Source organism: Styela clava, chromosome 9 (assembly GCF_964204865.1).
Source record: "Styela clava chromosome 9, kaStyClav1.hap1.2, whole genome shotgun sequence".
NCBI lineage: Eukaryota > Metazoa > Chordata > Ascidiacea > Stolidobranchia > Styelidae > Styela > Styela clava.
The window spans coordinates 5,555,421-5,581,700 of NC_135258.1; the positions used below are offsets into that span (position 1 = coordinate 5,555,421).

Here is a 26,280-nt window from a genome sequence, read left to right on the forward strand (position 1 = left end):
TTTTGACGATTTTATTCTTTATTTTGAGACAAGTGTAGACTGAATTATATTACAACCTAACAAGTATATAATTCACAATTACGCGTTTAATGAGCCTATAATTTAATTATAATTAGAAAAATGGCAACAAAACGCAGAAAAGTTGATACTGAGTGCAAATGGTTCAATGACGCAGAAAATATTCATATGGTCAGTCTTCGCGCGCTGCTTAAAATTTAACTTTCGATCTGCGTGATTCATCGGCCATTTGTTCTGTTTTTAACTTTCTAAAATTATGTGCGGCCCGCCAATGACTTGCAACCTTTATTTTGGCCCGCGAGCAACAAAAGGTTGCCGACCCCTGCCTTAAAGCTTTAGTTGACGATATTTAATTTCACTAGAGACACGGTTCAAACCTGTGATCATGACAAAAAAATAACATCAATATATCTTCTGCTAATCAACACCAATCGATTTCAAACAGTCAAGCACGGATTAAATTAAAACAGCTAACAGTAATGGAACTGTGTATAGGGTGAGTATGGCGACGTAATCAAGTGAGCGACTGTCATATTAAAACAGCGACTGTTATGATAGAGACTTACGTAACTCGTGTTAGGGTTAGTTCAAATAAAATGTTGTTTTAAAGTTCCTTTTGGTTTCAATCTTTCACTACGCAGTGTTTGCAAGAGTGTGTGTGCGCGTGATGTCGCTGTTTTAAATGAATCGCTGTCGTGTAGTCGCTCTATTGACAGTCGCTGTTTTAAATGAATCGCTGTCGTGTGGTCGCTCTATTGACAGCCGCTGCTTTAAATGAATCGCTGTCGTGTGGTCGCTCTATTGACAGTCGCTGTTTTAAATGAATCGCTGTCGTGTGGTCGCTCTACTGACAGTCGCTATTTGGATCCCTTACCCTATGTATCACACAAAACATCAATAAAGAATAGAATCAGGAATTATGGTGCTGGGGCGTAGCCGTGAATTTTTCAAAGAGGAATTCGGAAATTTGTAATTGCCAAGTTAGACCACGTTTTTAAGAGTCTTACTCACGAGGGTCTAAAAAGCGTCTTGTAAGCTACCAAAAACTGCTATGTATGGTACAGAAAAATGCTTTATTTTCACATTTTGAAATTTTTGCAAAACCAAACCAAATAGACTGGGATGGCCAACTCATCATCTCTTTATTATTAAACCAGTGCTAATTTTTGCATTCATGAATGGTGTTATTTAAAACAAATCCAAAATTGTGTGTTGTATTTTTCTATACCACAGGGAAGTATCCATATATGTATATATATAATAAGGGCAATCAATCAATCAATAAACACATTCATATTTATTAAATTAGGAATAAGAATCTATTCTTCTCTATTCTGTTTTACTGTAAACTGTGTGTAATTAAATTCTTGAATTATATTATTTAGAACAAGTAAAAAAAAATGGTGGTTAGATGTTCATCATCGTTGAATTGGGTGAGATAATTCTTCTAATCTTGGAGTACATCGTGCTTTCTTGGCGGCTTCACTTACTAAAAATGCGTCTGGGTTGAACTGAACATGATCCATGGAAGCTCTAAAAGATAAAATGTGAAATCTCTGAATCTGGATGAAAGAAACATTGTCGGTAGTTAGCATAACGCCACATAGGCGTTGCCAGCCCCTCACCCCCTTAAAAAAATACAAAGAAATGGATCGGTAAATAGTTTTTTTTTTTGTAACAATGCGCCACAGAGTAGCTTAGAAATGTTAGTTCTAAGAAAATTCATCGAAGGAAATCTTGCACAGGAAATATCTCCCCATAGGAAAAATCGCCGCAAGAGCATTTTGATGTAAAACAAATATTTGTGATAAAAACAGTTATGTCCCTATAAACCTAACTGTTTCTATCACAAATACTTGTTTTACAGCAAAATGCTCTTGCGGCGATTTATCACGCGGAGAAATTTTCTGCGGCGAGATTTTTCGGATACGAGAAATGTTGGTCTCAGCCCCCATGTTTGATAGAAAAAGCATAACAGCTTCGCTAAAATTATCAGCGAGAAATAGACCTTCATTATAAACTGGGGGAGTGATGCGAACATACGGTCATCAGAGTCAGTGACCACCTTGATAGTGAATCAAATTATAATTATATAATAATGAAAAGCATAATGTAACCATTGGGGTCATTATGACGTTATTTTCATCGATGTTCCCAACAAAAATATATGTCCATAAAAACTATGGTTTAAATTTCAATTTAAACAAGTGGGCCGGCCGGATGCAACACTTCGGTGGCTCGGACTGTGGCCACCACTGTTCTAAAAAAGCGCTCCAGAAGTGTATGTACCGATATGGGCAGGGGGTATATCCACTCTTCTAACACAGACAGTCCCCAAAAATGTTATAGAACTACAATAAGGAAAATCGGAATCAAATTATGGTCTAAACCAGGGGTGGCCAACCATTCAGAGACCAAGAGACGCATTTAATACTTTATGGTAATAAGCCACATTATAAACTAAAACACAAATGGAAAACATATGTTTATTCATCTCTGCTAGAATGTCAGTTCATTCTAAATTTCGCAAACAAACATGATTATGACGAACATTTACAAGCCATCCATTGGTATGCATGCTACTTAGTGGGACTTATGTTATTCCTTGAATTGAACAATCTCCTTTAGATCTCTAAATTCATCTCAGTTGCAGACTGGAGGGAATTTCAAACTGTCTGTCTGAGAATTAAATGGGTCGTCGAAGACATAATCTGTGACTGAACTTCAGTTCAATCAATTCACTCAAATGGTAAACTGCGCATTTGGTGCCAGACCTCGTTTTCGATACGATAGCCGTTGTAGTGCAATAAACGATTTTCACACCAAAGAATGAGATTGTGACGTACTACAGTGAAAAACCGTCAAAAAACACCAGAAACCTTGCTAAAATGTGCAGAAACAGTAAAAAACCGTCTAGTTAACTTCCCATGAAACCATTGAAACTGATCTGGGTCTGGCGGGCCTCCTGTAAGGAAAAAATGTGAGAGTACGATTGCATCGTAACGTGAATAAATGCCCTAGTGTGCGTTCGAAATGAAAGAAGAATGCACAATGAATCATAAATGTTCAATCGAAACATAATGAATCACGGTTTGTAAGTTATTTTTTCTTTAGAATAATCAAAGCGAAAAGAGCCGCATGAAACCGTCATAAAAGCCGCGTGTTAGCTACCCCTGGTCTAACCTAACCTAGTACACACACTACGGGAGTACCAAAAAAATAGGGTCGCTTGAATGATATATTGGGAACCACCGGTACCTGACAATTGGTGCTGATAATTGTTCTTGTCGTGGAGTTGCAAGTGCTCGTCTTGTCGCTCTTGATACCGGCCATTGGACAGATCGATTGGCAACATATCCATCTGCATACCCTTTGAACTTTGCCATTTCCATGACACGTGGACTGGCTGTGGCAGATCTAGCAGGCATTGAGACCTGTGGATGAATAAATTTCTTAATTACTTCCATTCAACACTCAAGTTTCAGTAATCCAAGATGCTTTGAGACTTAGTTAAGCAAAAAAGTGATAAAAAAAGAAAAAATATAAGCTCTAAACTCTTTTATGGTCCCCTTTTACCCAGATGTTTCAGGAGAATTTGCTCACATTGAGCAGAGCTGGGGAGTAGACTTTCTAAACCCCAAGACAAGTCAATCACTGAGTTACGACTCACTGGCAGTTATTTGATGAAGAGTCTGCGACATTTAAAGTAACTTTGAGTCTTTGGTAAATGGTGGCTTGAGTCTCCAAACTTTGATAAGAAGTTAAGAAGATACATTCCTGATCAAAGTAACAAGCGAGCACCCAAATGCCAATAGCTACCGCAAATATATAGAGTTATGGTTTAATGCCCCAATTGCCTGGCCATTTAACACAGAATTTTACTCAAAGCAAAGTCTCACATACTCACTCAGAAGTAGAGGATCTTCTCTGAGCAAAGTTACTTTACAGATAGCAACTGCTGAGATGCCAATACCCACAAAAACTTACAGGATTATGATGGCACATTACGCAGTAAAGTAAATGCAGATTGAAACGAGATTCGAAGCAGTTTAAAGAAAAAACGCTTTTATCTTTTTTAAAACCAATGCTTTGACTTATTTCTAGATAAAAATATGAGAAAGGATTGAAAGAGTCTTGCTGCACACTAACACAAATATATCTTTGTAATGTTTCATCCAATGTTACGAGAAAAATATTTGTGTTAGTGTGCAGCAAGACTCTTGAATCACTTAGAATAACTATCTTCACTCTCGCTACCGCATCCTTGCATTATATGAATACGGATCTACCGATGCAAGAAACTAGGAGAAGTATAAGCTGCTTTTTCTGACCTTCCATATAGATTCCTCTGGTGACCTTGAATCAATGAAAGGTCGTTCTCCTCTACTCTTAGGTCGAGCAAGGTCAGAGACTCGCATGGTGCAATACGCTTTCAAAGCTGTTGGGTTGATTGTGGTCATTACCTGAAAGTTGACATGAAAAGATATAAGATAGTATTTTTCATTTTATCTCGTGGGAGAGGAAGTCCGATAAAATTTATTTTATATAGCGTACCACAGCCTTTCGTCTGTTCATTAATTATCAAGCCACTGATAATAATAACTGTTGTTCCCAAATTGGAATAGATATTTTTCATTAGATATTAGAACCCAGAGTGTCGTTGCTAAATAACCAGCTTCCCCTACCCCAGCAAAACTATGATTGTTGTATCCTTTTTTTCTCATTTTGAGTAAAATAAATCAAATTATAAAATACTACTGAAATATTTCTGGTTTCTCAAACTGCAGCTCCCCACAATCATTTGTATTAATGGATGCTTGCTTAGAGCCTTGTCGAGAGCTTAGGTATAAAAAAAGTCTAACCTCACTGTTTGGCACATATTCTGGGTGAGGTCGTTTAGACTTGGCAAGTTCAGCTGTTCTTGGTCGTTCTTTGCAAGTCTGTGCTCGTATTGGTACGTTCCATATCGGTGAAACGCGGCCACAACTATATTGATGTTGAAGCCTGATGAACGTAAGAAAACTTGATGAGTAAGAGAGTAATTCAGAGATATAGACCTGTGGATTACAACCTATTACGAAACCCCTGGGGGAGGGGAAAGTCGATATATAATGGCTTAATCATAAGGCGAACCACGGCCTCTCGTCCGATGCCAGTCCACGTCGGGTATGACAAAATTAGTTAGCCAGTTATTTGTTTTCAGATACATGGACTTGATGGTGGAGGAAGCCGCAACCGACCAGCAGTTACTTGGAAGAAAATTCTAATCTCTGGCACAGGGAAACATTAATCACATCAAACACCTTGCCTCACAGCTAACATAAATGGGCGGAATGTGTGAAACATTTGCGCAGAAAAAAAGACCGGCTATGCAAAAGAGGAGCAGGGATCAGAAACACAGAGAGACTACCAATTGCTAGTGACTTATGTGCTGAAACAACTTGCAGATTAGACATAATGGTACATAATATACATATTAGAGCGTATTATGTAAGGTGAAACATGGTACTTTGGTACATGGTACACTTTATATTCTTGAACAACATCTTTAATAAAAAAAAATTTTTTATAACATGTCTCATCAATAAACAAAATATCAGGGAATAAAATATATGAAACCTTTTAATAAAATGAAAACTGAAAAGCCTTGACCCGCCATAAAAGTGCCATACCCTTGCTTAAAAGCGGGTTACTTCCTTCACAATGATATTAACCGTGGTTTATGAAATTACCAGACCCTAAAAAGATTTAACAAACTTCAGAATACCTGTCTTCTTTGTATTCCTTGGGTGGATTTTTCGGGAGTGCCAATTGCAAAACTCTTTCACTGGCCCTGCTTTCCAAGGCTGATCTTCCAACTTCCCATATCTGTGAATTTCTTCCACAACTGTACACAAATTCTGGCCTGTTTACCTGCAAAACAGCAAAAAAATTATCTATTAACTTATTGTAACATGGGGGTGTGAAGCCAGAATCTTAAAAGATTTTTGCTGGTATGGTAATCAGACTGGGTTTTCGCCGAACAATTACCTATCCCTCTTCTAAGCTTTTGCGTGTGGATCTGTATGCATATACTTTTTAAGCCGCGCCCCTATTTTAGAATTCGTCAAGTCTCTCGGCCCACCTTGAAAATAACTATCTAACAATAAGCTACAAGTAACAGATAGTAGAGCAAAGGTATGTTATGTTCAGAAAACACATTGAAAATATGTGGATGGAACGTAAATAGGCAAAATAAGGCGGGCAAGATCCAATCTAACAAATATTTTTATTTCTAATTAGTTTCACACCCCCTTAAAAATCATCTACGCCCTCCTTGTGGGGCGCGCCCCAACATTTAGGAACCACTGTTCTATAGGATTCTCACAGGCGTCAAAATACAAGAAGTTTTAATAATGCAGTGATATTTATTTGGGTCCAAACATTGGATTTTCAAAAAACATACAATTCGACACACAATTCGATTTTTTGAAAATTCAACCAGTTTGAAATGAATAAGGGTACAAGATATGGAAAAACCACAAGTACCGTACTAAGTCAATATAGCTAAAATCCATGCAAGAAAAAGAGTTTCACTATGTAACCCAACCAAGGTCTGTTGCATCAGGTCAAACATTTTATTTTCAACAAAAAAAACACAATTTCAATTATTGTGAATTAAACTAATATGGAATGAATAAGCGTGAAAGGTAGAGCAGTCCCAGGCTTGAGAGGTAGAGTAGTCTGTAGTCCCAGGCTTGAGAGGTAGAGTAGTCCCAGGCTAGCACTGGTAAACAAAGTCAAAATCCACGCAGGAGAGAGAGTTTCGCCCTTTAACCCGATCAAGATCTGTTGCATCAGGCCAGACATTTCATTTTCATCAAAACACAGAATTTCAATTTTTAAACATTCGACCAGTTTTAAATGAGTAAGGGTAAAAGGTACGAATAAACTACAAGTATAATACTGAATCAATATAGCTAAACTTCAACTAACCCAACAATAAATGGATGACAATGAATAATACACGTCGTCTGAATAAGGCATTGCTGGTTAATTATGTCAGAGCATTCTGTTTTCAGCTTTCCAGAAGTATGTGTACTAATATGAGGTAACTAATTTTGTTCGCCTACTCTACATCAAGTTGTGTAAAGGGACTGAAACCTATGGGCAGGTGGTATATTCACTTGGCTAACACAGACAGTCCTCGAACTCGTAATAGAACTAAAATAGGAAAAATCGGAATAAATGCTGTAACCCTAACCTGGTACACACAATACGGGAGTATCTGTTTTCAGCAAGAACACTATTTTACGTAATTGACTAGAATGAAATGAAAAATATGAAAATACAGCTTGCAATTGGCAACGAATCACAAAATTATCAGTCTGATAAAAGGGTCAACATAGCAGAATTCAGAAAAGTGTCAATTAATAACCCCACCATGGTCTTCTGCGATGATGAGTGGGGGAGAATGGCGAGGCATAGATTCTAATGCATCTAGACGAGCCTCAATTTTCGCCAATCTAGAGGAAATGTCAGAATTAACACCATTTCCTGGTTCCCCTTTCTGTCCACTTTGTCCTTTGAACCCTGGAAGTCCAGCCAATCCCCATTCACCTCTTTCACCTTTCATTCCATTTTCACCTTTTTGACCTTTTGCTCCTCCTTGGTTGTTATTTACTCCCAATGGCCCTGGTGGACCCCTTTCCCCTTTCAATCCCGGTGGTCCCCGCTTTCCAGATGGTCCCTGCTTTCCTGGAAAACCTTGAATGCCTTTTAAACCAGAATTCCAATCCATTTCAAAATGCATTTTAGAAGTTGTTGCATCATAATTTATAGAACATGTTTCTTGTGATGTCACAATGGTAAGAACATAGCATAAACCAATCAAACGCCACATCATGACAAAATGAACGTTACAATCAATGTTTCCCACAAATATCTGAGCAAACTGATGTGTGAGAGTATAAAATCCTCTCTTTTATACTATTTGTCACCAATTTTTGTGAAGGCTGGTTGAAACCCAACCCTACACATTGAAAAAAAAGTTTTTACCATATCGGGACACCGGCAATGATTCATAAATCATAACAAAGGATTTTCCATTCTCCCAAACGAAAAAAATGTCGCTAACTGTGACCGTGACTCAACAAATAACAGACTCAGACATTCAGCAGACATAATGAATCATGTGTCGTAATAAACCACTACAGGAGCTCCTGTAGATGAAATGAACCGTACAAACGACAATATTGCTCATGCGAGACCGAATTCCGCCAAATAATCATCAATAGATCTGGACCCTGTTCTCACCACACTAAAGATGTATGTGGCATATCGCCCATGCGGAACCAAATTCCGCCCAATAATCATCAATAGTGCTGGATCATGTTTTCAATACAAATTAAGTATGTAGGTGAAATAAATCACCTACTGAAAAATCTGGACCCTGTTCTCACTACACTAAAGATGTACCGTATGTGGGTGAAATAAATTATGGCTTATCGCTCATGCAGACGCAAATTCAGCCAAATTATCATCAATAGTGCTGGATCATGTTTTCAATACAAATAAAGTACGTAGGTGAAATAAATCCCAGCATATCGCCCATGTGGAACAAAATTCTGTCAAAGTATAATTGGTAGAATTGACCTCACTAAACTAAGTAAATCAGGGATGAGTGGACAATTATTTTTTTGAGTGGGCCTGTTACAAAGACTTGGTTACTGGGCCGGAGGCTCAAAACACAAGATGAAAACTATGAGTAAAAACAGTTTATTTACAAAAGCTAGTCCAACAGCTAGGCTAACGTTTATATAATATTAAGAAGTACAGTGTAACAATCAGGGGTCATTATGAAGTTATTTTCATTATCTCATAAAAACTACAGTACTAATTTCAGCACGTACAAGTGGGCCCGGTGCAACACATCGCAGGTCGTGATTTGCCCACCTCTGAAGTAGATGAATGGAATAGATCATGAAACTAGACCTAATTGGTTCCATTACTGGATACAAAATATTCCTGAATTCAAAACAAATTTAAAAAATTTTCATGTAGAAAATTCATCATTTAAGCATTTGACATATTATAATGTTCAGAAAACAAAAGTTATTTATTCAACTTTCGACGCAGCTAGCAGGGCGTAGCGTCTGGAAAACATAGGTTTTTATGAGTCCTGAAGGTCTAAAGAGTGTTTTAGATACGAAAATTTTGTTTGTATGATACAGAACATTTTTTTTTACATTTTGAAAAGAAGGGGGTTTCGACCCACAAAACAAATCTAGTGTCAAGATAAAATAGTGACATCACTGTTCCATTTTAATACTGAATACAGAATGTTCCTGTGGTTAACTCAACCCCGCTTACAAACAAGTTTTCTAGAATAATGTCTGGGATTCTAAGAAAATATAGGATTCAAGTTCAAATTCAAATATTAAGTAAAGCAGCTCACGCAAACAACAAATCCATCACTATTATAGATACGCTTGCAGACACAAAACGATTAATCTCACTTATAATTCTAACTACAGAAATCACAAAACAATTTTACATCGCAAAAGAGAAAAAAGCTTTCAGTTTCAATAAACTTCTATAAAACAAGATGCAACGTAGTCATTCATTCATTTTCAACTCGAAGTCACAAATGCAAATTTGTCAAAATGTTGAAACTAACATTAATGCTGTGTTTAGTATTCGTCGTCAAGAAAGGAATCATTGCGCATGATACCTGCTCTATAAATTATGACGAGACGACTTCAAAAATGCATTTTAAATTGGACTGGGTTCCAAACACACAGGGAATGCCAGGGAGGCCTGGTAAGCGAGGGGTGCAAGGACTGAAGGGTGAGCGTGGATTCCAGGGTGTGTTTGGTGTAAGAGGAGAAAAGGGAGAGAGAGGACCCGATGGAGAAAAAGGTAGATTTTGGAAATATTTTGTAGAAATTCTCGTTATATAAATAAAAGATATATTAAAGGCATACTAACTTTGAACAAATGCAATTATTGTGATATATAGATACAGATACACAACCTCCGTTGTGCCACAATAATTGGCAGAAAAATAAGGGATCTCCTGGGGTATGAGCACCAAGATGGCGCACAACCTGAACTCAGGTTGTGTACCAGGTTAGGGTTTAGGTTATGTGACATCTTGGTGCGCATACTTCTGGAGTACCGAAATAAGTGTACTTTTGGAAAGGAAAACATTACAAGGCAGAAATCGCAACTTTGGAAATCCTAAAGCTAAAATGATGTACCCGGTATTAAAAGTGTTGATAGTACAAGCCATTCAGATCCCATGCTTCAAATACCAATCTGGTGTGGATAAAAAGATTGTTTTCTGTGAATTCTATTATTTATTAATCTTCGAATACGCCAAGACTTCACATTCGTTCTTGTTGTTGTTCGATCTAACCCAGGTTAAGAAACACGGGCATATAAGTAACATATGGAAAGAACATTACTTCAATTTTGTCTCGATTTTCATTGCAGGGTCAAAGGGGAACAATGGACATCCAGGTCCCAAAGGTCAAGTCTCACAAGAATATTTGGCAAATTTAGAAGCCAAAATGCTGAAGTTTGTGACTCTCCCTTGGGTAGAAGTAAATGAAAGATTCTCATATTTTTCAAGCTCTTTCTCCATGACTTGGGAGGAAGGGAAAACATATTGTGAAGAAAGGAATGCTCATCTGGCATACATGGGACCAAGAGACCCAGGCATTTATAATTCTATAAAGGGGAATTTGAAGTTGATCGCCCGTAGTAATTTCTATTGGATCGGACTGAAACGACAAGCAAATGGGAACTACCAATGGACTGATGGTGTTGTGGCTGACGGAAATTCATGGACTACTCAAGTAGCTTGTGCCGGTAATGGTGAATGTGTTGGGATACATGCGGAATGTAATAAATTTACAAAGGCAAGTTGCAGTAGGACTTTGAAAGTACTGTGTGAAATAGACTTTGGACAAAAATAACTTACTTTTGAACTTGAGATATGAGTTGCAAAATTTCATATCATAAACTAACAAAACTTATGTGATTATTATAATATTATCCCTCTCTCTCCGTATATATATATATGACTGTTTAACTATAATATGGCTTGGCAGTTCAGATGGCACATCTTGCTAAATGTTTACATCTCACTTCTGACGGCCTGCGTGGGTTCGCAGGTTCAAATTTTGTACGGGTAATTATATAAGGCATAGAAAGTGTTAGATTGTGTTGGCATTGCAGGTTAAAATCCCTGGTTCAATTTCCCCACCTAACTCAGGGTATAAAAAATTGGGTAACCCATGCCAAATAGAGAAAATTCTGGCCGTTTCAAAAATATTAGGGCGTGGCCTTGTTTGGAGCAAAAGGTGTATGAATCCAGACCTGGGAAGCCACACCAGAGATTTTATTATCACAAACAATTTCAACACTATGATACATTTCTCCAAATGAAAAAAATAATTCGAAAATAATTGGTTGGTCAGTTAGTCAGTATTTGTGATGATAACTATGCAAGACCGGATAGGTCACGGAGCGGGAGCCCATGCTGTATATAGGATATCATTGATGAAGCAAGCATATTTACACAATGTCGCAACTGCAAGGCCAATATTTTTGTTATTTAAGAATTTTGCTTGCACGTTTTAAGCTTGATTGCAGGTTTTGTTTGCTATTCTGACATATTTAATCATATTTTTATCATTCATGCATTTGAGGTTTTAAAACGAATAGGGAAACTTGAAAATTTCAAAAATGTTTTATTCGAAAATGCTACAAAGAAATAAGTAATCTTTAAACTGGTATCTAATCACAGTTAAAAGCAAAAGTCTATAAAACTTGGTATTCCCTAGTCTATAAAACTTGGCATTCCCTAATCAATAAAAAATTAAAGAATGAAAATGCAAAAATACATGTTTTTCTCAATTTCGCAAAACGATGTTTTCAAGTTTCACAATTTTAGGTTAGAGCACTTATATTGCCTTTATATGTTATTGTCTGTTACAAAGTCAAAATAAACTCACTTATTAGCGATTATTTGTACAAAGTAATAAAATTTTGAAAATGGTATTGATGTCTTACTTATTGATTCAGGATTCTATTCCAGGCTGGGGAACCTGTTCAAAATCACAGTGGCTCTGGCTCCAGTTCTGGAGGGGCAGTATATTCAAACTGTGAATCCAGCTCCGACTCAGAAGATTCATTTTTTCTATGTCGTAGCTGGGCTCCATTCACATTAGGGTTTTTAGGTGTGTACTGCCATGCCTGCTGCAGTGCCCAAATGCAGTTGTTAAAAATAATCAGATGGTTAGGAGAGGGGGTCACTAAAATTTTGGTACTCCTAAAGTATGTGAATCAAGATGGCGAACACTGGAACATTGTATGTGTACCAGGTTAGGGCATAATTTTACGTTATATTACGAGTTCAGGGACTTTGCCATTTTAGCTAAGTGATGGTGAAACAATGAAGAATGTGTTTGCATAAAAATAGGCAAACTGGTAGAGACTAAACCTAGATTCTGAGCCAAATCACAGTACGATATTCACAAATATGTTAATTGCTTGAAAATTGATTTAGCAACTCATAAACTATAAACATAGCCCCTATATATGAAAACACAAAGCCTTACTTCACAGGGATAACACTCTGCAAATATAAGGGTCACAGTGAGGCCGCCGTCACACACCCTAAAAACACCCAGTACAGAAGAAATATACTTGTGTTCTGGGAGATGAAAAAAAATCCATTCTAAGATATTCACAAATATGTTAATTGCTTAAAAAAACCTGAACTGTAAACATGACCCGAACTTCAAAACAAAGCCTTCAAAAATTGAAAATTTGAACAATTTTCAGCAAAACAAGCTTGACACACCCTAAAACCTCCCAGTAAAAGAAAAAAAAATTCAAAGGAGTACAAAACGATATAACGCACGAAACTTTGCTCATATTCATATCTGACATATAATTTCAAGATGAACACTATAAAAATGATGAGGGCAAGTTTCATATTTTTCCTGCTTTGCGTTGTGATAACAGAAATCAAATCTGATAGTACTTGCTCTGTGAGTTACGATAGAGCGAGATCAAAAATGCATTTAGAATTAGACTGGCTGGAAAACGCACAAGGACTACAAGGAAGACCTGGAAAAAGGGGAATCCCTGGAAGTAGAGGAGTGGAAGGAAAACGGGGACAGCGAGGTGAAAAGGGGGAACAAGGAATCATTGGTAAGAAATAGTTAGAATTTTTTCATATTTATCGTGGGCCGAGAAAAGTCGATAAGATGGCGATAGGGTATTACATGGCCGCATGTGTGATAACCAGTCCATGGGCATGGGACTAGTAAGCCAGATATTTGCGTCAGATGCTTGGACTTCACAGAAATTGGTGATAGAAAAATAAACTCGTTATTATTGGTGAAAAGTTCAAAACTTTTAAACATACATTTGATTTCAGGGCCAAAAGGAAATGCAGGCATGATTGGACATCCAGGTCCTAAAGGTAAAGTTTCGCAAGAATATTTGGCAAATTTAGAAGCCAAAATGCTGAAGTTTGCGACTCTCCCTTGGGTAGAAGTAAATGAAAGATTCTCATATTTTTCAAGTTCTTTCTCAATGACTTGGGAGGAAGGGAAAACCTATTGTGAAGAAAGGAATGCTCATCTGGCATACATGGGCCTGCAAAAGTCATCTATCTTGAGTCTTGTGCAAAATAACGAGAAACTAATAGCTCCCCAAAACTATTACTGGATTGGAATAAATCTTATCGAAGGAGATTTTAAATGGCTAGATGGGGCTACAGTAGATAGCAATATATGGTCAACGTATTGGAAACAGCGCGAGCCTGAACCTCTGTTTAACTGTGGAATATTTAAGTATGGTACTGATGATGTTGAAAGACAACCATGCAATGATCGTATGAAAGTACTCTGTGAATTTGAACTAAATGAGTTTTACTGATCATAATCCTTAGTCACTCATCTACACAGATCTGTGAAATTGGATTCTTGCTTTCACATTAAAACTTGAAAGTGCATTTTTATATTAGTTTCTGTCAGTCTGATTGAAGAGTTTAAATTCTACCAAAAACTCAACAAATTCTAAAAGAATAGAGTTGGATTTGAAAATTTGTCTGAAAAAATTTATAAATATCATTAATTTGCTGCTCTTATTATCCAGAGATGAACTTTTCTCTAATTTCACACAGTCCTACTAAAGATGTGAAATTCTGCTTTTATTTACTATTTGTTATTGGTAACAATAAACTTGTCATAAGCTTGGATTTTATTTCATATTGTCAGTGGCTGGATTGAAAGCTTTCGTATAGGTTCGCAAACTTGGGTACGCAGACCCGCAAGGGGTCCGAGAAATATCAGTGGAAATGTGGAAGAATAGAATAAATGAAAAAAACTTTCTTATTGATAAAGGATAACTGACATTTTGGTGAGCGCCATTATCAGCGTCAACTAAAAAAGATACCATACTGCAGAGACGAAAAAAGTCTGGCGGTGTTAATTGCGCTACAGTGATAACACACAGAATAATATCGTTTGGCCGCGAAACCATGATGCGCGACCATAAAACGACGCTGTTGCTCTTTTGTAGAAGAAATTTTGCATCAAAGATATTTCTTAAATGGGAGGCAGGTGATACGACCCATGTAACCCTCCACTGGCTGCACCCCTGGGTATGGTATTTTGAAAAGAGGAAACCTCAAACCACACACACAATAGATCTTATTTAATAACAAGGATAACACTCTGCAAAATAAGTGTCACACACCCTAAAACCACCCAGTACAAAAGTAATATACTTGTTTTCTGGGAGATGAAAAGAGAATCCACTTTAACTACAATATTCACAAAGCTGTTAATTGCTTGAAAAATGGTTTAGAAACCCATGACCTATAAAAAGACCACAAATTCCAAAAACAAAAAAGTTTACTAAACATGGATCACAATTTGCCCAATCAGCATCCACACCCTAAAACCACCAAATAAAGAAATAATATAGCCTACTAGTGTTTTATGAGACAAAAAGAGAATTCAGTGCAAGTTGTTCACAAAAAATGTTAACAGCTTGAAAACCCTATGAACTGTAAACATGACCCAAATATTCCATTACAAAAAGCCTTGAACAATTTTCAGCAAAACAAGTGAGACACACCTTTAAACCACCCAGATTAAAAGTAAAAGATTTGTGTTCCGTGTGAAAAATAGAGCAACCAATACAAAAAGATATAAAACACGCAAGACTTCGCTCATATCTGACTTATAATTTCAAGATGAATACTATGAAAATGATGAAGGCAAGTTTCATATTTTTCCTGCTTGGCGTTGTAATAACGGAGATCAAATCTGACGGTACTTGCTCTGTGAGTTACGATAGAGCGAGATCAAAAATGCATTTAGAATTAGACTGGCTGGAAAACGCACAAGGAATACAAGGAAGACCTGGAAAAAGGGGAATCCCTGGAATTACAGGAGAGAAAGGAACACAGGGACAGCGAGGTGAAAAGGGCGAACAAGGAATCATAGGTAAGCAATAATTAGAATTTTTTCATATTTATCGTGGGGAAGAAGAAAGTCAATGAGTCGTCTTAATCATATGGCGAACCAGGGCCTCTTGTTCGGTTACCAGTCCATGTCAGGGATGAGATTAATAGGCTTGATAGAGGAAGCCGTAAACGACCAGGGGTTATATGAATCACGCTACAGTGGTGAGAAGTTCAGCCATTCCATCACACATAATTATCTTATTCTGTGAAAGTGACTTAATTAATATTCAATAATCAGTTAACATAGAAATTCTGGGTGAGATTGCCTACTGCAGTGGTTCGTCAAGCGCAGCCTATTTTAATACTCTTCCCCCTATTTTCACAGAAAATAGCTGATAGTAAAATCAACTCGATATTATTGGTGAAAAGTTCGAAACTTTTAAACATACATTTGATTTCAGGGCCAAAAGGAAATGCAGGAATGGTTGGACATCCAGGTCCTAAAGGTGAAGTCTCACAAGAATATTTGGCAAATTTAGAAGCCAAAATGCTGAAGTTTGTGACTCTCCCTTGGGTAAAAGTAAATGAAAGATTCTCATATTTTTCAAGTTCTTTTTCCATGACTTGGGAGGAAGGGAAAACCTATTGTGAAGAAAGGAATGCTGAATTGGCTCACAAAGGCCTGAAAAAGTCATCTATCTTGAGTCTTGTGAAAAGTAACGAAAAACTAATAGCTCGCTCTAACTACTACTGGATTGGAATGAATCTTATCGAAGGAGATTTTAAATGGTTAGATGGGGCTACAGTAGATAGCAATATATGGTCAACGTATTGGAAACAGCGCGAGCCTGAACCTCTGTTTAACTGTGGAATATTTAAGTATGGTATTGATGGTGTTGAAAAACAACAATGCAATGATCGTATGAAAGTACTCTGTGAATTTGAACTAAATGAGTTTTACTGATCATAATCCTTAGTCACTCATCTACACAGATCTGTGAAATTGGATTCTTGCTTTCACATTAAAACTTGAAAGTGCATTTTTATATTATTTTCTGTCAGTCTGATTGAAGATTTTAAATTCTACCAAAAACTCAACAAATTCTAAAAGAATAGAGTTGGATTTGAAAATTTGTCTGAAAAAATTTATAAATATCTTTAATTTGCTGCTCCTATTATCCAGAGATGAACTTTTCTCTAATTTCACACAGTCCTACTAAAGTTGTGAAATTCTGCTTTTATTTACTATTTGTTATTGGTAACAATAAACTTGTCATAAGCTTGGATTTTATTTCATATTGTCAGTGGCTGGATTGAAAGCTTTCGTATAGGTTATAGGTTCGCAAACTTGGGTACGCAGGTGTTATCCCTGTTATTAAATAAGATCTATTGTGTGTGTGGTTTAAGGTTTCCTCTTTAAAATACCATACCCAGGGGTGCAGCCAGTGGAGGGTTACATGGGTCGTATCACCTGCCTCCCATTTAAGAAATATTTTTGATCCCCACAAAGGGGTCGTAGACTCGGTCGTAGGTCACTAGGTCGTAGGGGGCTTGAAACTGATTGAAAATAAAAATATTTCTTAGATTTTTTTCCTATCAGTGGAAATGTGGAAGAATAGAATAAATAAAAAAAACTTTCTTATTGATAAAGGATAACTGACATTTTGGTAAGCGCCATTATCAGCGCCAACTAAAAAAGATACCATATTGCAGAGACGAAAAAGGTCTGGCGGTGTTAATTGCGCTACAGTGATAACACACAGAATAATATCGTTTGGTCGCGAAACCATGATGAGCGACCATGAAACGACGCTGTTGCTCTTTTGTAGAAGAAATTTTGCATCAAAAATATTTCTTAAATGGGAGGCAGGTGATACGACCCATGTAACCCTCCACTGGCTGCACCCCTGGGTATGGTATTTTGAAAAGAGGAAACCTCAAACCACACACACAATAGATCTTATTTAATAACAAGGATAACACTCTGCAAAATAAGTGTCACACACCCTAAAACCACCCTGTACAAAAGTAATATACTTGTTTTCTGGGAGATGAAAAGAGAATCCACTTTAACTACGATATTCTCAAATGTGTTAATTGCTTGAAAAATGGTTTAGAAACCCATTACCTATAAAAAGACCACAAATTCCGAAACAAAAAAGCTCACTAAACAGGGATAACACTCTGCCCAATGAGCATCACACACCCTAAAACCACCAAATAAAGAAATAATATAGCCTACTAGTGTTTTATGAGACAAAAAGAGAATTCAGTGCAAGTTGTTCACAAAAAATGTTAACAGCTTGAAAACCCTATGAACTGTAAACATGACCCAAATATTCCATTACAAAAAGCCTTGAACAATTTTCAGCAAAACAAGTGAGACACACCTTTAAACCACCCAGATTAAAAGTAAAAGATTTGTGTTCCGTGTGAAAAATAGAGCAACCAATACAAAAAGATATAAAACACGCAAGACTCCGCTCATATCTGACATATAATTTCAAGATGAACACTATAAAAATGATGAAGGCAAGATTCATATTTTTCCTGCTTTGCGTTGTAATAGGGGAGATCAAATGTGATAGTACTTTCTCTGTGAGTTACGATAGAGCGAGATCAAAAATGCATTTAGAATTAGACTGGTTGGAAAATGCACAAAGAATACAAGGAAGACCTGGAAAGAGAGGAATCCCTGGAATTACAGGAGAGAAAGGAACACAGGGACAGCGAGGTGAAAAGGGCGAACAAGGAATCATAGGTAAGCAATAATTAGAATTTTTTCATATTTATCGTGGGGAAGAGGAGAGTCAATGAGTCGTCTTGATCATATGGCGAACCAGGGCCTCTTGTTAGGTTACCAGTCCATGTCAGGGATGAGATTAATAGGCTTGATGGTAGGATAGCTGTAAACAACCAGGTGTTATATGAATCACGCTACAGTGGTGAGAAGTTCAGCCATTCTATCACACATAATTATCTTATTCTGTGAAAGTGACTTAATTAATATTCAATAATCAGTTAACATAGAAATTCTGGGTGAGATTGCCTACTGCAGTGGTTCGTCAAGCGCAGCTTATTTTAATACTCTTCCCCCTCTTTTCACAAAAAATTGCTGATAGAAAAATCAAACTCGTTATTATTGGTGAAAAGTTCGAAAACTTACATTTGACTTACATAAACATACATTTGATTTCAGGGCCAAAAGGAAATGCAGGAATGGTTGGACATCCAGGTCCTGAAGGTGAAGTTTCGCAAGAATATTTGGCAAATTTAGAAGCCAAAATGCTGAAGTTTGCGACTCTCCCTTGGGTAAAAGCAAATGAAAGATTCTCATATTTTTCAAGTTCTTTTTCCATGACTTGGGAGGAAGGGAAAACATATTGTGAAGAAAGGAATGCTCATCTGGCATACATGGGCCTGCAAAAGTCATCTATCTTGAGTCTTGTGCAAAATAACGAAAAACTAATAGCTCGCTCTAACTACTACTGGATTGGAATAAATCTTATCGAAGGAGATTTCAAATGGTTAGATGGGGCTACAGTAGATAGCAATATATGGTCAACGTATTGGAAACAGCGCGAGCCTAAACCTCTGTTTAACTGTGGAATATTTAAGTATGGTACTGATGATGTTGAAAGACAACCATGCAATGATCGTATGAAAGTACTCTGTGAATTTGAACTAAATGAGTTTTACTGATCATAATCCTTAGTCACTCATCTACACAGATCTATGAAATTGGATTCTTGCTTTCACATTAAAACTTGAAAGTGCATTTTTATATTATTTTCTGTCAGTCTGATTGGAGATTTTAAATTCTACCAAAAACTCAACAAATTCTAAAAGAATAAAGTTGGATTTGAAAATTTGTCTGAAAAAATTTATAAATATCATTAATTTGCTGCTCTTATTATCCAGAGATGAACTTTACTCTAATTTCACACAGTCTTACTAATGATGTGAAACTTTGCTTTTATTTACTATTTGTTATTGATAACTTGTACATAAGCTTGGATTTTATTTCATATTGTCAGTGGCTGTATTGAAAGCTTTGGTATAGGTTATAGGTTCGCAAACTTGGGTAAGCAGACTCGCAAGTGGTCCGAGAAAGATCAGTGGAAATGTGAAAAATAGAATAAATGAAAAAAAAAACTGGCAGAGGTATTCTCGGAATGTTGTGATAATAAGCAAACCCGTTCTTGAGATGACGATTAACGAAAATTATGAATTAGATTCAATGTGAAGTGTGTCATGTTAATATAGCTTATCTAATAACTTACATTAGTAATTATTACGCAATTCCAAGGCTGCGGGTTCGGTATAGTTTTTGATAAGAGGAAACCCATTATTAGTGAGTTGGATACAGAAGAACCGTTATTGAAATCCTGAATCCTATTAAAAATGCCATCTATTTTATAATTGTAATAAATATATTCATAAGACAATCCGAGTATATTGTAAGTACAGGTCAGAAATGTGGATCTAATAAGGTCTAGTGTAAGAGTAATCCAACTAAAATACACAAAAATGCACTGCAATATGTGCTCTTATTTTTAGCAATTCCACTTAACACACTTTTCCTTGGTTACGCATAAATACGTTATCTCTCTTAGACATGTTTACAGTACACATACCAAAACCAAAGCGCATTGTACCAGTAATTGCCTTTTTCTCATGATACACACACAAATGTAGCAACAACAATTTATAATAACGAAAATATTGGTCAGAGACCGCAGACTTATCCATAGAAAGTTAGGGGATCCCCCAAAACAGCGCTCTTACTCCATAGTGACACCTTGTGTCCCATCGCTAATTAATTAATAACTCGCTAATTATACGACAAAATTCATCCAAAATAAATAGGCTTCTGGTGCGACATATGATGAATGCACATGCAAAATCTGGAGCAGATTCAATCTCGCTTTCGTGAGATATCGCGTGCATCTAACAGACAGACAGACAAACAAATACCTATCAACATACTTACCGATTAAAATCAATAAGTAATTACAGCGAAGATATCTCAGATTCACAGTGTGAAAATGACGATACATGATAACTGACTTGTTTTTGTATTTACTGGTACTATGTTAATAATAAATCAACTCAAAAAAAAATATGCCACGCTGACCATGAAAACTGTTGGGGGAAGTATGTTATTGTCCCCCTCTTTCTGTATTTTCTGGTACGATGCTAAAAATAACTCGACCCCCAAAAAAAACAAATAAAAATAGACCGTCACCCAATTAGCACATCTCGAAAAATCCACTTATCAGACAAAAAATACGGTACTTACTTTTAATGTGTTAAGCTGGAAATTTCTTTTCGGTTTTGTGAGTTCCATCAGCCTTTGCGTTGGTCGTTTGTGAAGAGCTGCTTTTGGTAAAGGCCACATCATATCTTGATGGCCCCATCGCAAGTTCGGACTGAAAGAGAGAGAGAATTATACACTACACTAGTGGTTCTGAAACAGTGGGACATAGACAAATTTTTAATTAAAATTAAAAACATTTGCTAGTTTTAATCTTGACCGCTTTATTTTAGATATTTACATTCCTTAATTTTGAATAGTCATGTGGAGGCTACTCTCCTGTGGTGTGTTCGGGGAATTTCTGTGTTAACCAAGTGAATATACCCCCTGCCTAAAGGCTTTCGTCCACACAACTTGATGTAGAGTAGCCTAACAAAATTAGTTACGTCAATATTGGCACACACACTTCTGGGGCCCATAGGTTTCAGTCCCTTCACACAAGTTGATGTAAAACAGACCAACAAAATTAGTTACCTCCATATTGATACACATACTTCTGGAGTGTCGAATTATTATAGTTATTGCATTAAAGTAATTTCTCTGTGTTTATATGAAAATGATATTTGAAAAAAAAAATTCTTACCCAAAACTTGTCAGCCATATTTGTTTGCTTTCTTTTGGTCGTGATAAAGCGAGAATTCTTTGAAGAGAATATCCCGATGAATATTGCTGTTTACTGTTCCTGTTAGTGTAAAAAATATGTTTTAGATTAGATTTTTATATTTCTCACTTAGGGGAGGTAGGAGAAAAAAGATAATAATATGGCATAACCAGTGATGGTATTCAAATTTCAAAAATCTTCTCTTTTGTATGGTACTCACTAACAACAGGTTCCCTTATTTGAGTCTAGTGTATTTTCGTACCTCAAGTACTTTTAGTGGACGTAGCATAACAATTTTTGCATATGTCAATCTTAAACTGCGTCATCCAAAAATTACGTCACTACGACGAAACTACACAACAATACCCCCTTATTTCACAAAACCATGCTGAGCTTTTGAAATACAAGGTCGATTTGGCTGATTACACTAAGCCTCACTAGAAATAACCATATGGCAGTAATCAGTAATCAGTAGTTTATTTTCTCACCAGACTAAATGCACACTTGATATACAAATTACAATGAATAATTAAAAGGCATTTCAGGGGGAAGGGAGCCGCAAGAAACCAAATTTGGTTATCGAGCAGCGGCACCCATGAAAAAATTGTCTGATTACCATATCATGTTCGATATGGAAATTGTTGCTCAGTCATTTCAGCCTGTTGCAGTATTGCACAATCCTGATCTAAACTTTGTCTCACAATAAATTGCATGGGGGCTGGTTATTGAGGTTGTAGAAACTGATGTAAGTGCTATTGCCACACATAATTGGATAGCTAGGGCGGAAGTTAAAAAGTCGCCTATTTTATTTGTTAATAAAATAGTTGGGTCCTAGGATAGGAATTCTATATTTATCCAGTGGGAGAAGACAGCCAACAGCTAAATCATATGGCGAACCACGGCCTCTCGTCCGGTTGCCAGTTCATGTCGGGTATGGGATTAGAGTTAGCCAGTTATTTGTTTTGGAAGTATGGACTTCATGGAGGAGGAGCCCAGCAATCCTTTCGTACATAATTATCCCTGCATATGATTCGAACCTGCGAACTCACGCGGGGTAATCAAAGGTGATGCGCAGCATGACAAAAACACAAAGGGTTACTGCCACATGAATGCAGCAATTTGAGTTGTGCACCCTTGGTTTATTCTTATTAAGTATCAGTATTTCCTACTGCCATATTTGAAACTGAAAAACTTGTTAAATTGATTTTTAAAACACTTACCGTTTTCTCTCTTGTGCATGTGATGATTCATAGGAAACAGGTGCTAAAGAAAAAATGAAACCATAAAGTAATTCTGCTTTACTCGAAGTATCAACTCAAAAAAGGCACCGGATGGTACATAAAAAGCTACATTACGGTGTGTTTCCCCAAAAATAAGAGTGATAAGACTCAACCTGAAAATAGGACCTAGCTTGATTTTCAAAGATGATTTTAATAATATAGGCCCTCACCTTAAAATAAGACCTAGTAGTAGTCGACAGCGCCGAAATTATGAATCTAGTGATTTGCAATACATGTCAGAGGATGATTATTTAGTCATTTCTGAATAATCTTTGTTCAGCAGTTTTTCAAATAAAAACCTGGTATTTATAAGTAAATGGTTGTTTTCATACTTTGTATATTTGAAAAGCAATTTTCTACTTTGTCATTTTGTTTTTGATAAATGAAAATAAATTGGAATAAGAGTAAGACCCTGTCTTATTTTTGGGGAAACACTATATATTCTGATATAACTGTATATGGAGGGACTTTTCGAAGCAAGCAGGGTTTACCTCAACAATACTGCAAGGGCAAAGTGTCCAGCAATAATTTTGTACATATATTGTATTTTAGGGTCTAGTATAGTTTAGTACCACAGGTACTTCCAGTGGACGTAGCATAACGAATTTTGCATTGTTATTCCTAACCCCCACCTGACTATGCCATCCAAAAATTACGTCACTACGACGTCACCAACACGTCATGGGGCATGCCAAAGTATAATTACGATCGTCCGAAATGGCATCTGCGCCGCCGATAACGAACTCGCTAAAGCCGGCGATCTCTCTCCTATCGTGATCGTTGTGACGAGGAAAATAGCTTGCTCGATTTCGGGTGATCATCTGCGCGTTTTGGACGACCATTCGCATACTTCTGTATTTTGGTGGGCCTTATTACGCCACTGTGACGTTGAAATGACGTAATTTTTGGGTGACGTAGTCAGGTGAGGGTTAGAATTGACATTTGCAAAAATTGTCGAGCCAGGTCAACTAGAAGTGCATGTGGTACTAAACTATACCAGACCCGTATTTTATCCCTCTTCCTGTCTTCATGCTGGAATTCGAACCTCTAAACCTCCCGCATTTAAATGATCGCTGTGGCGATGACAATAAAATTGCTATCGCTAACTCAATGTGCGGACCACCGAAAATGCGTTTAATCAGTCTTTATTAATTTTAATTTTATAAAAGAGGTCATGAGCCCTTGCAATGCTGCAAGAGTTACCCAGAGCACAACAAGCAATAGGATAGGATTTACATATTTATCCCGGGGGAGAGGAAAGTCGATAAGACGGCTTAATCATATGGTGAACCACAGCCTCTCGTCCGGTTACCATTCCAAGTCGGGTATTGGATTAGTTTTACTTTACTGTATTGTTTGTTTTCGGAAGCATGGACTTGGTGGTTGAGGAAGCCGTAACCGACCAGCGGTTACGTGAACCACCCAACGACGGCGAGGAGTCCAGCAATCCTCTCGCACATAACCATCCCTGCATGGGATTCGAACCTCCGAACCCAGGCAGAGTAATTAGAGGTGCGGTGGCGAGCGTATTCCTAACGCTTAGCCCGTTGAGCCACACCGCCGCGCCTAATTCATACTACAGTATGTACTATCTCCTGCCGACTTTTCTTTCCCCGGGATAAATAAGTAAATCCCATCACATAATTCTCACCTGTACAAAATTCATTGAAAGCCCCTGTTACGGCTTGTCAAGTAGGTACATTTTTTGCCAGTTTTGCAGAACTTTACTGAGACATGTTAACCTATCGACCTATGGATATTTCCCTCGCGCGCGACTTCCTTGTTTACTTCCCTGACATAGGCTAATCAGAGGCGCGGACCGCAATTTAGGTCGCTCAGGCACTTTTTTCACTCAAACAAAATTTCAGGTTTGCGTGCTATCCGTTAATTTTTAGTCACGTTTTTGAAATTAAGGTTTAAATCAAATTTCTCCGATAAAAATGAAAGTACCTTGTCCTGTCCATTGTTTGCACATCTAGAAAAAGAGAAATAGATTTATTGTTTTGTGGCAATGAATCTCTCTCTTTCTCTCTCTTTCCTAGATGCTCTCGAAGTATTCGTACCAAGATGTCGCACAACCTGAACAGAGTATGTGTACCATGTCAGGATTGTTCTGGTTGTGCGTCATCTTGGTACGAATACTTCCGGAGCGTCCGATAAAGGGGATCTAAAGTACTTTTAACTTTAAATGGCGGAGGCTTCCAATTACCGCCCATGTTTCCTACCATAAATGACACATTTGGGTTTTGATCGAGAAAATTGATCTTAATTTTCACTCATAGGCAGTTTTTACCGCTATGACTGATGTGGCAAATTAATATTTCCTACCAAGATAAATTTAAAAAAAAGCGGTACTCTCGAAGTATGTGAACCAAGATGGCGGACACCGGAACGTAGTATGTGTACCAGGTTAGGGTTGAGCCATAATTTTATTCAAATTTTCCTTATTTTAGTTCTATCACGAGTTCGGGGACTAGCTAAGTGACTCCCGTAGTATTAGCACCTGAAATTATGGCCTAACCATAACTTGGTACACATAATACGTTAAGGTGTCCGCCATCTTGGTTCACATACTTCTGGAGCGCCGTTTATATTGCTATGACTGATGTGGAAAATCAATATTTCTTACCAAAGAATACTTTTTTTTAAATGACATGTACGAGAGTAATATGATGGTCGTGATTGCAGCGCAAGCAGTGGCGTGTCAAACTTTCCTGCTGGCCGGGGCGAGTTTCATATAATGCTGTCACTTATACCCCACTTCGAAAATTATTTAGGGCATAGGTTCTCAAAGTGCTCCGTACGGAGCCCCAGGGCTCCGCGAGAGAAACCTAAGGGCTCCGCGGGCTATTCGATTACCTGGCTAATTTTGTAACTGTCCAAAGACGCAATAACGGCATTAATAAAATGTGACAACAGTAGCGTCGAAATATCGCAAGGCGGTAATTCAAATATGACATTATCTATAAGTAGGAGCGATTTTAAAAGGGAGTGAGGTTTAAAATTTGGAATCGGAAATTCTCGCGCAACATTCTTCGCGATTAGGCCACTCGTTAAAAAAAAAAGACTTCTCAGCAGATAACGAGTTTTCTGTCGCGTAAAATATCAATCTATGGCCGACGCGAGCACGATAATTTAATTGTGTTCATCGCTACTCGTCTTTGCGTCTATATTACTATTACGATTACTAAAATTAAAGATTATTATTCTAAAATAACAGATTTCAGCAATTCAGAGATTTCGACAAATGTGAGCCGTTCCTATAACGCTGACTCCGCCCTATCGCATGTCTGCCACTCAGATTCTTTCAAAGATATATATCACCCTTTTGGAAAATCACAAGATCTGGACAAAATACGGACGATTAAAATTTATTTTATTGCAATAAAAAAAATTGATTGATATACTTCATAATAATTATCTTATATATCGTCACATATCGAGAAAAAGTCGCATGCGGCTCAGTCGGTAGTTTCAGAATGGATAAAAGTAACCTATATCGCGCGCAATTGACTATGTTTCGATTTCTGTTACTACCGTATAATTTCCAAAGAAAACCTAAAATAACACCAAATTTTGTTATTAACAT

The 26,280-nt window shown here is 37.2% G+C and overlaps 5 protein-coding genes across 7 annotated transcripts in view; 4 read left to right on the forward strand and 1 right to left on the reverse strand.

Moving 5' to 3' along the window:
- Window positions 1-26,280, reverse strand: part of LOC120339002 (sperm microtubule associated protein 2-like) — a 30,631-nt gene continuing 4,351 nt past the window's right edge. The window contains exons 1-9 of one of the 3 annotated variants that reach the window (XM_039407035.2): window positions 24,642-24,730; window positions 22,632-22,674; window positions 21,394-21,492; window positions 20,796-20,925; window positions 5,786-5,931; window positions 4,881-5,022; window positions 4,350-4,481; window positions 3,277-3,452; window positions 1-1,551 (exon numbers count right to left, since the gene is read on the reverse strand). In XM_039407035.2, the coding sequence (XP_039262969.2) occupies window positions 1,437-1,551; window positions 3,277-3,452; window positions 4,350-4,481; window positions 4,881-5,022; window positions 5,786-5,931; window positions 20,796-20,925; window positions 21,394-21,492; window positions 22,632-22,674; window positions 24,642-24,666 (1,008 nt within the window). In that variant the 5' untranslated portion in view covers window positions 24,667-24,730 and the 3' untranslated portion in view covers window positions 1-1,436. Of the gene's footprint in view, window positions 1,552-3,276; window positions 3,453-4,349; window positions 4,482-4,880; window positions 5,023-5,785; window positions 5,932-20,795; window positions 20,926-21,393; window positions 21,493-22,631; window positions 22,675-24,342; window positions 24,449-24,641; window positions 24,731-26,280 lie in introns of those variants that run through there. The other 2 variants (XM_078116042.1, XM_039407036.2) reach the window with 2 other exon arrangements.
- On the forward strand, window positions 9,429-12,044 carry LOC120339005 (uncharacterized). The gene is made up of 2 exons (XM_039407040.2): window positions 9,429-9,918; window positions 10,495-12,044. The coding sequence occupies exons 1-2, from the start codon at window positions 9,663-9,665 to the stop codon at window positions 10,977-10,979; spliced, it is 741 nt and encodes a 246-aa protein (XP_039262974.2). The 5' UTR covers window positions 9,429-9,662; the 3' UTR covers window positions 10,980-12,044.
- Window positions 12,701-14,278, forward strand: LOC120339009 (killer cell lectin-like receptor subfamily F member 1). Its single transcript, XM_039407045.2, has 2 exons — window positions 12,701-13,224; window positions 13,454-14,278. Exons 1-2 carry the CDS (start codon window positions 12,972-12,974, stop codon window positions 13,954-13,956), a joined length of 756 nt encoding a protein of 251 aa, XP_039262979.2. The 5' UTR covers window positions 12,701-12,971; the 3' UTR covers window positions 13,957-14,278.
- Window positions 14,698-16,779, forward strand: LOC120339008 (uncharacterized). The gene is made up of 2 exons (XM_078116043.1): window positions 14,698-15,533; window positions 15,955-16,779. The coding sequence occupies exons 1-2, from the start codon at window positions 15,281-15,283 to the stop codon at window positions 16,455-16,457; spliced, it is 756 nt and encodes a 251-aa protein (XP_077972169.1). The 5' UTR covers window positions 14,698-15,280; the 3' UTR covers window positions 16,458-16,779.
- On the forward strand, window positions 17,788-19,707 carry LOC120339003 (killer cell lectin-like receptor subfamily F member 1). Its single transcript, XM_039407037.2, has 2 exons — window positions 17,788-18,254; window positions 18,693-19,707. Exons 1-2 carry the CDS (start codon window positions 18,002-18,004, stop codon window positions 19,193-19,195), a joined length of 756 nt encoding a protein of 251 aa, XP_039262971.2. The 5' UTR covers window positions 17,788-18,001; the 3' UTR covers window positions 19,196-19,707.

Excerpts from the sequence above, each read along its gene's own strand:
- LOC120339005 (XM_039407040.2), top strand. The coding sequence starts at position 9,663 with ATGTTGAAACTAACATTAATGCTGTGTTTAGTATTCGTCGTCAAGAAA. Across the intron at positions 9,919-10,494 it reads AGGACCCGATGGAGAAAAAG|GGTCAAAGGGGAACAATGGA; the intron begins GTAGATTTTGGA and ends TTTTCATTGCAG.
- LOC120339009 (XM_039407045.2), top strand. The coding sequence starts at position 12,972 with ATGAACACTATAAAAATGATGAGGGCAAGTTTCATATTTTTCCTGCTT. Across the intron at positions 13,225-13,453 it reads GGGGGAACAAGGAATCATTG|GGCCAAAAGGAAATGCAGGC; the intron begins GTAAGAAATAGT and ends ATTTGATTTCAG.
- LOC120339008 (XM_078116043.1), top strand. The coding sequence starts at position 15,281 with ATGAATACTATGAAAATGATGAAGGCAAGTTTCATATTTTTCCTGCTT. Across the intron at positions 15,534-15,954 it reads GGGCGAACAAGGAATCATAG|GGCCAAAAGGAAATGCAGGA; the intron begins GTAAGCAATAAT and ends ATTTGATTTCAG.
- LOC120339003 (XM_039407037.2), top strand. The coding sequence starts at position 18,002 with ATGAACACTATAAAAATGATGAAGGCAAGATTCATATTTTTCCTGCTT. Across the intron at positions 18,255-18,692 it reads GGGCGAACAAGGAATCATAG|GGCCAAAAGGAAATGCAGGA; the intron begins GTAAGCAATAAT and ends ATTTGATTTCAG.